Genomic DNA, 14,356 nt, shown 5'->3' on the forward strand with positions numbered 1-14,356 from the left:
TTAGTTCTTCAAAAAACAAACAAAAAATAATTTGGGTAAACAATCTTTTAAACTATAAACATCCCCAAAATGAGAAAATGTTCAGCCCTTCTCACTGGTGAGAATTAACTGGTTTTCCCCCTCAAAATATTTGGGACATAACCAACTGCATGAATGTTTGTGTGTGAAGGCAAAGAATTTTAGCCCTGTCAGTTAGGGTGGGGGCATTACTTGGCTTGATTGGGTGGCTCTGGGTAGCCTCAGTAATGCTGAATGGTGGGGGGGTTTGGTGAAAAAAATTGGAAGGTGCAGAAAAAATGGAAGCTGGCCAAAGCCAAAGCTTGCCTCGTTTGACTACGCAATGAAATATGGCTGAGCCTTTGGTAAACAGGGGGGCAGCATGCCATGCGCTTTAGTTGATTAAGGATCCACGGGGCCAGTGTAAAGCAAATAGCAGGTATATGACCATGCTTAGGAGTACAGGGAGAACACACAGCTACACAGTGGGCAGCTACACGGTGACACAAACCTGCAGAGGCTGACACCCACTGCTACTAACAGGAAATATCCTCAGAAGGCTAGCTAATGCTCCTGGAAGACAGGTAGGCAGGAGTGGAAGGAAAAAATATTCTGGATTAAATCAGTCATAAACTTGTTGCCTAGATTAGTTCAATAGTTTTCAGTGAATATATTTAGGTTAAAAGTCTATTTTCATTTCTCAATGTTACAATCCAAATAGTTACAGAAATATTTATTTTAAAAGTAATACTTTATATTAAAAAAACTCACAGAAGTGATTTGGATTAAAAGCTCCAAGGTGTACTGTTTCAGGTAGGTGTTATTGCTATCTATTCCTTCACCCCATTTATTAAGCCATTTCAAGTAACTTCAAGTTCATAAATTTACAATGAGGTATAGAGCCCAATCAAGATGGGACAGAACGTGCTCCAAGTCAGAAGAGGACAGCATGGCTTCTTAATGATGTCGCCTGTGGAGCACCTGTGCTCCACTGTACAATTAAGGGCTTCTTCCCGCACATTTGAATGTGACTTTTTGGATCCTCTGGCTGTGGCTGGTTTAGTCTCTTGACTCTAACAGTGTGCTGCTTTGTTGCCTAGTAGTTGATCCAAGCTTCCAGGACCCCCTCTTGTAGACCTCAATTATTTACATGTGAGGTGCAGAAGAGCTGGCCCATCTGGAAGTTGGGAACACTTGCTTAAAGGAGGAACTGCCATTTCAGCACAAACTATCCTTAATCCAACTGCAGAAACTGTTTCCATTCTGGGGATGGTGAGTCTTAGAAGATCATGGCCAAAAGCCGATGTCTTTAGTGGCTTCCTCTGAGAGCTTATCCCCAAGAGGGAGCCATGCGGCCACTGCTTTTTATCACATTTCTAATAGTTGCTCCATTTCCTGAAGAGCTGTTGTAAAATCATTTACTTGACCATTACATAAGGTCTGCTGTTCCAAGAACCGGGCCCTCTCTTCTTCTTTCATCTTCAACTTTACTTTTAAAGCCTGCATGGAAAGACATTCAAAAAGAAAAACAAACAAACAAGCAAAAAAACCACAAAACTTTGACTCAGAGGAAAGACAATACCATGTCAGAACACAATGCTTCTTTTCCATTGAAGAAGCCCACAGGAACACTGACATTGTATTTTCTAGCTCAGATTTGTTTATCCACGCTGGTTTTAGGAACTCTCCCTTTCTACTACAGACTTTTCTATCTAAACCAGAGCAATAAAATCCTCTAGGATTCAGTGTAATTCATCCAAGCAATCCAAAGCAGTCCAGACACAAGGAGCTGGGTTTCCTATTATAGGTTTCCTTGTGGTATCAAGTTTCCCCAGCATGGATTTCACACAGGTGCCCACTCTTAACTGGGAGCAACCTAGTATGTTGCACACTGCTTCATGCTCTGCAGATGTGAACATTTCTAAGAGTCTTTAAAAGAGAATAATAAAATTAGTTGGAAAAAAAAAGGTGAAATCAAATGAAGTTTTGGAACTTAGTTAATAGTAACGCATCAATGTTGGCTTCTTAGTTTTGACTAATGTGCCATGATAATGCAAGATGTTAATATTAGGGGAATTGAATTCTCAATTATCTTTGCAAGTTTTCTACAAATCTGAAATTATAAAATACTTTATTGAAAATAAATAAGTAGATAAATAAGAAAGAGCCCTCATAGATCCATCTACTGTGGCGGGAAATGGTAATCTTGCCTCAGGGTGATGTCTGCCTCTCACCTGTAACTCCTCCATCTGCTTTTTGGCTGTTTCGTTAAAAAGCTTCAGCTCATCTTGCAAAGTTTCTAACAGCAACTAAAAGGAAAGTACAATGTAATAACAAATCTTTATTGAAATGTGAACATTTTCTTCATGTAAACTAATCTCTTTGTATGAAAGGAGAATTGAATTAGATGATTGCTAACATCCCTTCCATTCCGTCATGTGCTGAGCGTCCACACATGTGCCAGGCTCTCTATTGGGCACCCTGGAGGAAGTCAGTGCACAGGACGGACAGATTACCCCACTTCCATGAGCTCCGCTACACAGGCAATATGAACAAGATGTAGTAGCCATTGAATGGGTGACGAATAGCCTGCGAGAGCTGAGGAAGGCTTCCATATCTAATATTCTATGATTCTAGGATGACAACTGATCTTCGTGGAGAAGAGATCATAGAAGCTCAAAGACTTTAATCCCAAACAATTACCTCCCTACCTTAGGGAGGAAACCAAAGAGAAGCCAAATTGAATTCAGGCTGGATCTTTACATCCTATAGTTCTCAGCAAAGGAATAAGGAGAGAAACTTGGTAAAGTGTAGAATAGAGAAACCAGAAAGCTCTCTGTACGGGCCCATCCTATTATGTGTTTTAAAGTAGCACATTTTCAACTCAGACTCACTCATATTTGTAAGCACAAAGTCATCTGCCAAGTAAAATATGCTATAATGTTTTAAGTACACATCCACCGCTCTCTTCCACTGTCCTAGATAACTAAAGGCTGCTTTTCGGGGTTTGCTGAGCATATGGCAGAGACCTTCTTAGAGCTGTAGAACCCCAAGGTACCTGGGCCCTCGCTCACTCACACCTGTGCCCTCACCATAGAGTCCGTGTGATCCGTGGTGGATTCTTGCTGTGATGCCAGGGTCTCACTGCCTAAAACTGATGGAGACAACAAAGTCAGCCTTGCTTAAGGAACTGTACTTACACAAAAGAAAAGAAAATCCCTGTAGGATAACCACGGGAGTTATCACGAGAGGAACTTCTCCAGGCAGATGCTCCCTCTCACCCGAGTTTTCCCCGTGACAGGGTGACCCATGCCTGCCCTCCAGAGCTATATTTTACTTCCCTCCTCGCTAGGTTTGGATATGGCCAAAAATTCATTCTGCTTTCTCCTCAGCTCAGCAGAAAATTTGTCCAAAGGAGATGTATAGGTTGGATTATTTTGTTTATAAAACACAGAGCTATTTTTAAAAGCTTTTCAGGCCTTGAAAATCATTATTATTTTTGGTAAAAGTAGTGCATATGCATAAGCAAATTAAAATCATACAAAACATATATGGTGACTATAAAGAATATATCCTAAAATGCACGGGTTAACCAGTAGCTTTCACAGTCAGTATTCCTTAATTCCGAGCAGCCTGGCTCCCTCCCCTGGGCATCCTCAGGCTCCTCGACTCAGGATGAGACCCTCTTACAGGCTTCGGGCAGTTCCTTCTTGTGTTCTCCTCTTTGCTACAGACTCTGCAAAGGGACTGGGTCAGAACAGGAATCACATTTTAACCACTGTGATTCTGCCGATTAGCCAGGTTTAGGAGCCCTTGAAACAGTATCAACTCTTTCTCTTCCTGGGACAGTTACCTGTATGCTATCTCCCTTGAAAGACATAAAATATTTCTAGTCTAATTTGCAAGGTTATACCTTTTGGCACCAAATGAATAAGGTGTTCAGATAAGAAAGCAATATCCTCTCTCCACAACTATCTGAAATGCTATTGATCAGGCATAGTCAGTATCACAAAAGAACAAAGAGGAGCTCCCCCAAATCCCTACGGCTTTGCTAGGCAACCCCTTCACTGACTGGGCCAGCTGCTGCCATGCTGGACTCCTGACGCTTGGTCCAGAATCATCCCAGGAGGGGGCACATGCACAGATCCCTTTGAAGGCTGTTGCTTGCTACTTCTTACCTGGTTTAAGGCCCTTGCTCTCCAAAATTGCCAAACAGTTGTCCTGAAATTTCTCCAGCAGCTCCACCTTCTGGGTCAGGTCCTTCAGTTCTTCCTATTGGGGTGCCATGTAGACAGATCAGGCCTGTCCCACTCCTCTGGGTGGTCTTTACTGCCCTTGCTCTTGGACAGCCATAGTACAAGCCTGGCATCTTCATGTTCTGCACTTGGGCACCTGGGCATTACAAGCTTGCTCCCATCTGACGGGTTGTCCCTCAGGATTCCACATGTATTGCCCAGTGCAGTTGATGGCACAGGCGAGGAGGGTCTCTTACCTGAGTTTCAGTCAACTTCTGGTGCAACTGCTTGTTGACACTCTCTAAGAGCTGGTTCTTATTCTTGAGCTCTTCCTCTGATTTCTGCTTACTCAATGGTTTGTAACTGTAATGATATATGTACTTAGATGAAGAGGGGGAGGGGTTCAGAGGATGAGCTATGGAGTCTCATAAACAGGGGTTCAAATCCTGGATTCATTACATAGTGATATATGACCTTCAGTGAGTTGCATAACCTCTCTGAGGCTGTTTCCTCATTTTTAGAATTAGGATCATACCCACATTTCATAATATTATTATTGTGAAGGATAAGGGAGAGAGTTCTTGGCACAATTCTTAGTACAATTCTTAGCACAGTTACTGACACATAATAACTATTTAATAAATAATGGCCACTATCACCATCAATATTAAACCTTCTTTTCAAAATTCTCAGAGTCTTTCTTGATAGTATTTTTTTTCCAGAACTTGTAAAACATGCCCAGGTTTGGAATTAGAACTGATTTCTACTGACTTTTCAGCTTATGTTATTTCTGTCTTCAGGACTGCAAAATGTCCAAGCTAGCCTCAGACAGAGAAAGATGGGTCCCTCTCCAGGATTTCACCTTCACCAGCACCAGCACCACCATCAGGAAGAAACACCATTTCAGAATCACTAACCACACACAGCCCCTCCTCTCCCGAAAGCTTTGTACTACATTGATGGGTCATAGCCGGGTTTGATTTCCAATCAGCAGTGGTCCTGGCATGGAGCCTGAAAAGCTCTTGTGTAGCACTGAACACAGTAGCATCACTGATCTTGCCCTCATAGTGTTTCTCAAACCAGGCTGTGCCTCACCCCTGAAAATTCCATTCAGATCTCTGGGGCGGCAGCCAGACTCTAACACATAAAACATGAGTGATTCTGATGTACAACCAGGATTGAGCTCCTCTACCCTAAAATGGTGGCCAAATTTCATTTACCCTGATGTTCACCTCTTTTTGACGTTCCTTTTGACGGTAGTTTCTGCAGCTTTCACCTGCCTAGGGAAGCAAAGACAAAAAAATCAGGATGTTCATTTGACTTAGTGTGGCGATCATTTTGCAATACACACAAATATCGAATCATTGTCATGTACACTTGAAACGCTAATGTTATATATCAATTATACCTCAATTAAAAAACAACAACAAAGGAATCAGAGAATTGTTGTATGTCGTTATGTGTGTTGTGAAAAAGGCAGAACAAAGAGCCTGGTTTTCTGAGAACTAGAGATTATATACATTGCAAATGTGATAGCACAAGCTTAAGAAGCTCTGAGGACCCATGCACTTTTGTTTCAGCCCAGACTATTGAAAAAGGCTTATTAATAGGGAAAAGGCTCCCTTCCTGACCACCTCAACCTGCGCATGTGGTTGCTGTGGCTCTCCATGTCAACTTCACTTATGTGGGGACTGAGCATTGCGTAGAGGGACATACATACACACTGGGCTGGACGGTGCTCAGAACAGCAACATAGGCTAACAACTAGCCGCCACCCACCATGACACCCACTTAGGGCTGATGTTTCACCACAGTAATGCCATTTGTACACGCAGAGCCAGTGGTGAGAAAGGAAAGACTACCTCTTATCATAACCCTTGCTGTGCCTCTTCAGATGAGCAACACAGAGGGTCCGGACAAACAGCTCTGCAATGCTGCACTGCTCTAGGTCACTGACTACAGGTCAATCGCTCAGGTGCCTTGTGCTTTCAAAAAGCCGATTTGCTAATTCTTGGTATTGAGCAATTTCTAGCAAGATGTTCTAACTGGATACCAACGATCTGACTCACCCAGTCTCTCGTCTTGGTTTGATGATTTTTGTAACATCATTCTCTGAACTTCCTGAATGAAGATGTCTGGAACCATCGACTTCTTTGGACTTAACAGGTAACAGGCTCTTAGAGGTGGCTCGAGTTTGTGTGTCTGCAAAGGAAAACGGGGGTGGAGGGGTGGGGGAGGGGGGTGTGTGAAACCTCAAGCACTATGACCTAACACCTGCAACTCTATAACAAAGAGAGCTCCATTCTAAGTTAGAAACCTGTATTTCATTCTGGCCAACTCAATTTGTGAAAATTAATTCCGAAGAATAAGACTCCTACACTAACTGGGGACAGAAACCAAAATACTTTAAATGTGACAGTGCAGTGTGTTTATGTGTAGCCAAAACCAAATGGCCAGGGGGTATAAGTGTGAAAGTGGAGATTGAGGGCCTGCCCCATGGCTCAGGCGGTTGGAGCTCCATGCTCCTAAAGCGTAAGGCCGCCGTTTCGATTCCCACATGGGCCAGTGCCAGATGGCTTAGTTGGTTGGAGCGCGGGCTCTCAACCACAAGGTTGCTGGTTCGACTCCCGCAAAGGCTGGTGGGCCCCCTGCAACTAAGATTGAACACAGCACCTTGAGCTGAGCTGCCACTGAGCTTCCGGATGGCTCAGTTGGTTGGAGCGTGGGCTCTCAATCACAACGTTGCCTGTTCGACTCCCGCAAGAGATGGTGGGCTGCGCCCCCTGCAACTAACAACGGCAACTGGACCTGGAGCTGAGCTGCGCCCTCCACAACTAAGACTGAAAGGACAACAACTTGAAGCTAAATGGCACCCTCCACAACTAAGATTGAAAGGACAACAATTTAACTTTGAAAAAGTCCTGGAAGTACACACTGTTCACCAATAAAGTTCTGTCCCCCACCCCCCCAAAAAAGATTAGAAAGTGGAGGTTGATACAAGCAAAGAGCTAAATGAGGGGCAGTGTGGCCGTCAGCAGGACAAAATACAGCTGAATCCTTCATCAGACACCATTGGACTCGAACCATCTTGCTAAGCTCTCCTAAGGCTATGCTCAAACTGCTGTGAGTTTCTTTTAACTATTGCATAGTTGTTTTGATCAGACTGTCTCCCTAACTACTCTAAAATACGTCTTTGTGTCCCCAGTGCTTGAGAGTATCTGGCATACTAACAGGGGTTCGATACCTGCTTGTTGAATAAATCGAACTCTTTACAGTTTCATGCCCAACAGATATATGAAAAGATGCTCAACATCACTAGTTATAAGGGAAATGCAAATCAAAACCACAGTGCGATACGACCTCATACCTGTTAGAATGGCTATAATTAATAAGACAAGAAATAACAAGTGTTGAAGAGGATGTGGAGAAAAGGGAACCCTTGTGCACTGCTGGTGGGAATGTAAATTGGTGCAACCACTATGGAAAACAGTATGGAGGTTCCTCAGAAAATTATGAATAGAGCTACCATACAACCAAGCAATCCCTCTTCTGGGTATTTACCTGAAAAATGTGAAAACACTTATTCATAAAGATATATGTATCCCCTATGTTCATTGCAGCACAATTCATAGTAGATAAGACATGGAAAAAAACCCTAAGTGTCCTTCGACTGATGACTGGATAAACAACATGTGGAACAAATATATAATGGAGTACTATTCAGCCATTAAAAAGGTGAAATATTGCCATTTGTGACACTATAGATGGAAATTGAAAGTATTATGCTAAGTGAAATAAATCAAATGGAAAAGGACAAGAACCATAAGATTTCATTCATAAGAGGGATATAAAACAAAAAGCAACAAATGAACAAACAAAAAAACTCATAGATACAGCCAACAGAATGTTAATTACCAGAGAGGGAGGGGGAGGATGAAGAAGGTGAAGGGGGTCATATATATGGTGACAGAAGGAGACTGGACTTTGGGTGTTGAGCACACAATAGCATATACGGATGTCATATTATAAAGTAGTACACCTGAAATTTATATAATGTTATTAACCGATGTTACCTCAATAAATATAATAAAAAACAAACAAACTAAATCAACAAACCCATGCCAAAAATCAAAACAAAAAACCTGGGAGACAGCCTAAAAATGTTAAACTATTGAGGTTACTTATGATCATAAAGCTGGGACAGGCATAGAAAGCAAAGAGGAAAACTTGCAACCTGGCTGGGAAGAGCCAGTCACTCCCCACTGAACGATGGGCACTGCACTCTAAGGGAAAGGCAGTGAGGACACGTGGCTCCAGTTCCCCCACCCACTGCTAGGCCCTGTTGATGCCAAGATTACTATTCAGGCGGGTGTTCTGTGGTAACATAAGACAAGCAGGTTAACCGTTTAAACCTTCAGAGAAAAGCCTATTTATTTCACAGATCAATCTTGCTACTGCTGGTCAACTAGCTGCATGTAGTCACTGGGAAAGGATCTTAAACAGATGCTTCAAATTCTCCCACAACAGGTTCTGATGTTTGAAGCTTATTCTCTGTTATAATCTCTAGATTAGGCAGCTGGACACCTGCAGACCATCGGCAAGGACTTTCAACCACAAGTCAAGTAACATAAAGCAAGATGGCAAAGCAATAAAAAAGTTGTAATCATGTCTCTTCTCCCGTTTCTCAAATGCTCTAGCTAGACCTGACCCCTCTCTCTCACTTCTCTCAACAAATGTTTATTGAGAATGTGCTATATGAGAGACACTGTGCTGATACAAACGTGAACCAGACATGGCGAGAAACCCTACTACTTCCCCCTATGTATCTTGCTTCTCAAATGACTCTCCTTTCTCCTTCCTGACAACCAAATCAGTCCCTCCAGATAGCCCAAGTCTGGAAATAAAACGGGTAACTGTTTGAAAAGGGATTCCTAGCTTAATAGGAATATTGTAGAACAATCAGCAGCTTGCATCTAATTGGTGAATGTAGCACGATTAGGTTTGAGGGAGCACGGGTTGCAAGGCAGGTCTAAAACCCTACAGCATGGCCCTTCCCCTACTCTCATCATAAACCTGGACAGCCTGATTCTGGGGGAGTTAGCAGGTTGTCAGAGCCGATAGAATGCCCTCCCTCCTGCCCGCGCCACCTACTCACGGCCACCGATTTGATCCTCTATACCCCCCCCCGAGGAGCGGCATGGGCACCCACCTGCGGGTGGGCCGCCGCTCAGCACAGAGGGAGGCTGCGGTGCGCACACTGTCTTAACCACGCTGGTCATCGTAACGAGGCGGCAAGGCTGGGCGCTGGAAGGCGAAGGTTATCCCGTGGTGGGTCGGCCCCCTTCTCCCCACGCCAGCCCTCATCTCCTCCCCCCAACCCCTCACCCCCACCCCCGCTGGTGAAAGGCCAGAAGAGTGACCCAGCCTGCTCCGGCTCGGGGGAGGAGTCGGGAGGGAAAAATTCCTCTATTTACAACCCATCCCGTCCGCCCCACACATGAGCCCAGTCCCACGCCCCGGGAGAACCGAACCCAGGTGTCTGCTCCTGCCCGCAGCTCTCGCCGCTCTGATTCAAAAGATGCTCCAATGCAACTGCCGTACTGGTGGCTGGGTCTGCCGCCTGGGTTTCAAATGGAAACTTCCGGTGATCGGGTGGGAGGGGCTGCGGTGCGCGCCCTGTAGGTGGCCATGTTGTACGGCGGGCACTAGTGAGAGCTACGCCTTCGGGGGCTGCCATGCTGTACGGAATGTCGGAGCTGAGGCGCGAGCTTGAGCTTCCCGGCGGTGGGTGTTGGAGCCCCCGGCTCTGGGCGCGGGAGGGAGTGGTGCACTTTGCCGGCGTGAAGGGAGCTATGAGCCACCGGGCTTGGGACGCAAACGCAGTCACGTTTAGAGTCCATGTCACAATCCTTTGTTTGGTTTGTGATTGTCAGGGATATTGCACGATGCCTGGTTGCCAAAAGCAAAGGGTAGTTGGATGGACGCAAACTGCACATTACAGGTTTGAAGAGGATCTGTGGGCTGAAATATCTGGGGGACCTGCCCGTTGTCCTAACTTTAATAGCACTTATCCAGATTTTAAGCAGAAATTCAAAGCTACTCCTAGCGATCAGGGCAGAGTTCTCAAGCACTTAATTCACTCATTCATTTCAGTCAACAAATATTTATTGAGTTTCTGCCATGTGCCAGACTACTATTGTAAGTGGTGGGGGTGGTGCTGCAAATATCAAGACTGACCTTGGCTCTACCGTCCTGGGGTTTACAATCTAGAAAACAGTAAACAAACAATCACACAAACTTGTCAATTATATCTCAATAAAACTGAACACCAAATAAATATATATATTTACCAACTAGTAGAACTATGAAGGAAAAATACAATGTACTATTAGGGTGAAAAGCAGGGAGACATAGTTTAAATTGGGGAGTCAGGGAAGACATCTGAGTAACATTTGATTAACAAAGGATAAGTGGGAGTCAAACAGATGACCAATGGGAGAGGGGGAAGAAATGCAAAGTTCTAAGGCAGGAATGGGCTTTTCTCCTAGAAGGGACTGAAAGATGAAAGGAGAGTGGTACAGATAAAGCTGGAAGAATGGCAGCCTTTGTAGGCCAAAGGTAAAGAAATGAGATTTTTATCTTAAGAGTAATGGGAAGCCATTATAGTATTACAGCAGGAGAGTATCACTCAAGTGATGTTTTTAAAAGCTCATTTTGGCCACTCCTGGGGGGAATGGATTGAAGGAAACGAGTGGAACTAGGGAGACCATTGGGAGGCTCATCCTTCAAGCGAGAGATGATGGTGGCTTGGCCATGAGGGTGGTGGTTTAGTGAAAATGGAGATAAGCAGACACATTTAAGACTTGGCTTTTGTAGGTGAATCTCAGGACTCAGTGCTAGAGTGGAAGTGGGGAGGGGGGAAGGAGGGATAAGAGATAAGGCAATCTTAAGGATTACTCCCAGGCTTGAATAATTGTGTGGATACTCACTATTTTGTGTTGGGGGAGACTGAGAGTTTAGTTTTGAACATGGTAAATTTGAAATGCCTCTGAGACATTCAAGTGTGTAAACTGTCAAGCAGGCAGTTAGAAATACAAGCTTTGAGCCCAGAGGAGAGTCTAGATTGGAGATACACTCTTGGGAGTCACGTGTATATGGATGCATTTAAATCCGTGATATTGAGTGAGATCACCAAGGGAAAAAGTGTACAGAGAGACTTAGGGCCAAAGACAGGGACAGCAGCACTTAGAAGTTACAATAAGAAGGTGCCAGCCAAGAAACCTGATAAAGAGGTGCCAGAGAGGTGAGAAGAAAACAAATAAATGGTGGTATCTTAGTAGCTAAGAAGGAAGAAGTGAGGAACTATTGAAGGAGGGAGTGGTAAACTATTGAAAATAACTGAAAGGGCAAGCAAGATGGGAAATAAAAGGGATCCTTTAATTTAGCAACAAATAAGTCATTGTATAGGAAGAGAAATTCTGGTGGAGAGGTTTGAGTGAAAGCCATGTTGGAACAGGTTGAAGAGTACATGAGAGATGCGGAAGCAGAGACGGCAGGTATAGAGAGTTTGTGATTGGAGTAGAGCAATTGGGCAGTAACTGGAGGTGGGTTGGGGAGAATCTCGAAGATGCAGATCCTAGTTGATACATGTGCCAATGGGAATGAGTCAGCTGAGAGGAAGAAAAGGTTGCTTCAGAGGTCAGAGGGGATGATCAAAGGAGCAAAGCCATAGAGAAAGAGGAAAGGAAGTTGGGGTCTACAGCAGCATCTTCAAATTCTTTCGTTCATGTACTCCCACAAATAATAAAACGAACAAACAAAAAAACCAATGTACCCTCTCACCCATTTGTAGTTAATGCCTAAATATTTTCATAATTTTAAATATTTGTAAAGGACACACTTTCTACCTACCGTGTTTCCCTGAAAATAAGACCTAGCTGGACAATCAGCTCTAATGCATGTTTTGGAGCAAAAATTAATATAAGACTGGGTATATTATATTATATTATATTATATTATATTAGACCGGGTCTTATATTAATTTTTGCTCCAAAAGATGCATTAGAGCTGATTGTCCAGCTAGGTCTTATTTTCAGGGAAACACAGTATTATATATTATGTATGCTCTTTATTCATTTCTAAAATTCTGTTTTCTTTTGGTATTTCATTCTGGATAATTTTTTTTTTTTTGAAGGGGAACAGGACTTTATTGGGGAACAGTGTGTACTTCCAGAACTTTTTTCCAAGTCAGGTTGTTGTCCTTTCAATCTTAGTTGTGGAGAGTGCCATTCAGCTTCAAGTTGTTGTCCTTTCAGTCTTAGCTGTGGAGGGCACAGCTCAGCTCCAGGTCCAGTTGCCGTTACTATTTGCAGGGGGCTCTGCCCACTATCCCTTGCAGGAGTCAAATCAGCAACCCTGTGGTTGAGAGGATGCGCTCCAACCAACTGAGCCATCTGGGAAGCAGCTCAGCTCAAGGTGCCGTGTTCAATCTTAGTTGCAGGGGCACAGCCCACCATCCCTTGCAGGACTCGAGATGTTGAACCAGCAACCTTGTGGTTGAGAGCCCACTGGCCCAAGTGGGAATCGAATCGGCAGCCTTCGGAGTTAGGAGCGTGGCGCTCTAACCACCTGAGCCACCGGCCCGGCCCCATTCTGGATAATTTCTATTGCTATGTCTTCAAGTTCACCAATCTTTTTTCTGTAGTGTCTAAACTGTTTTTAATTTCATCCATTGATTTGTCATCTCTACAAGTTCAATCTGGGTATGAAAAAATATCTTCTAAGTTTCTACTTAGCTATTTGAACATATGGAATACAGTTATAATAATCGTTTGGATGTCCTTGTCAGGTGACTCATACAGGTATCAGTTCTCAGTTGGTGCCAATTGATTTTCCTCCTCACTCTGGGTCATATTTTCCTGCTTCTTTGCATAACTGGTAATTTCACTAGACCTCAAACATGTGAATTTTACATTTTTCAGTGCTGGTTATTTTTGTGTTCCTGTAGATATTTTGGAGGTTTGTTCTGGGATGCAGTTACATTACTTAGAAACAGTTTGATCCTGTCAGGTCTTGCTTTTACGATTTGTTCAGTGGGAATGAATAGTGTTTAAACTAGGGCTAATGAGTCCTCACTACTGAGGCAAGACCCTTCTGAGAACTCTAATCAATGCTCCATATATTATGAGGTTTTCCAGCTGGCTAATGGGAATAGGTAATGTTCCAGCCCTGTGTGACTAGTGGCTACTGTTCCCTCTAATCATTTTGATGGTTATTTTTCCTTGGTCTTAAATAGTTTCCTCACACTTATATGATGAGAAGTGTTCTGCTGAATACTTGAAGGAAGCCCTTTGCAGATCTCCAGAATGCTCTCTGTCTCTCTCTGCGCACCTTTCTCTTCTGCAGGATTCTGTCCTGAGCACTCTAGCTACCTTGGTTGCCCCAAACTCTGAGCTATCTCCTCAGCTCAGGAAGTCTGCATGGCCCTGCCTGGGTTCTCCCTCCCTGCAATACATCCTGGAAACTCTCTCAAGCAGTAAGCCAGGCAATTGTAGGGTCACCTTATTTGTTTCTTGTCCATCGGGATCACTGTCCTTTGTTGTCTTATGTCCAGAGTTGTGAAAACTGTTGTTTCTGTTTGGTGGGTTGTTTTAGAAAGGAGGGTAAATCTGGTCCCTGCTACTCAATCTTGGCTGGAAGGGGAAGTTATATATGTACGTTAAATATATTTTTGTTCAAACCATGAAGCTTCAGATTTAAATGATTCCATTTCTGGAAAATGTCCACCATATATCCTATTTGCAAAGCCAGTTCTCTGTGTCAAACCCATCAGCCAAATCAGATTGACTTTCCATCAGAAAATGTCAGATTTTGTTTTATTAAAAAATTTTTTTTAAATTTTGTTTTTCAATTAAAATAAAGAATCCAAATTAAATGGAGAAGGCACAGAATTGAGCTACAGGGCTGCCCCCTTCAAAATTTTTCAAAGCAACTCTCTAGGCTTTGCTCTCTCAAGGACTGCTTCAAGCAGAGTATTCTCAAGTAGTCCTTCTGTTTTTTTATACTGCAGAGCAATGTGCCAGAGTAGGATTCAAAATGAAGGAGGGAGTCAGTTGGGAAAGTGG

The 14,356-nt window shown here is 43.5% G+C and overlaps 1 protein-coding gene across 1 annotated transcript; it reads right to left on the minus strand.

Annotated features, from left to right (window-relative positions):
* Positions 1-643: 643 nt before the first annotated feature.
* Positions 644-10,077, minus strand: KNSTRN (kinetochore localized astrin (SPAG5) binding protein). Its single transcript, XM_019725488.2, has 9 exons — positions 9,764-10,077; positions 9,442-9,536; positions 6,302-6,434; positions 5,465-5,512; positions 4,490-4,595; positions 4,176-4,269; positions 3,090-3,151; positions 2,232-2,306; positions 644-1,497 (listed from the first exon to the last, which is right to left on the minus strand). The coding sequence occupies exons 1-9, from the start codon at positions 9,967-9,969 to the stop codon at positions 1,366-1,368; spliced, it is 951 nt and encodes a 316-aa protein (XP_019581047.2). The 5' UTR covers positions 9,970-10,077; the 3' UTR covers positions 644-1,365.
* Between the last annotated feature and the right edge of the window lie 4,279 nt (positions 10,078-14,356).

Source organism: Rhinolophus sinicus, linkage group LG03, assembly GCF_036562045.2.
Source record: "Rhinolophus sinicus isolate RSC01 linkage group LG03, ASM3656204v1, whole genome shotgun sequence".
In the NCBI taxonomy this organism is placed as follows: domain Eukaryota; kingdom Metazoa; phylum Chordata; class Mammalia; order Chiroptera; family Rhinolophidae; genus Rhinolophus; species Rhinolophus sinicus.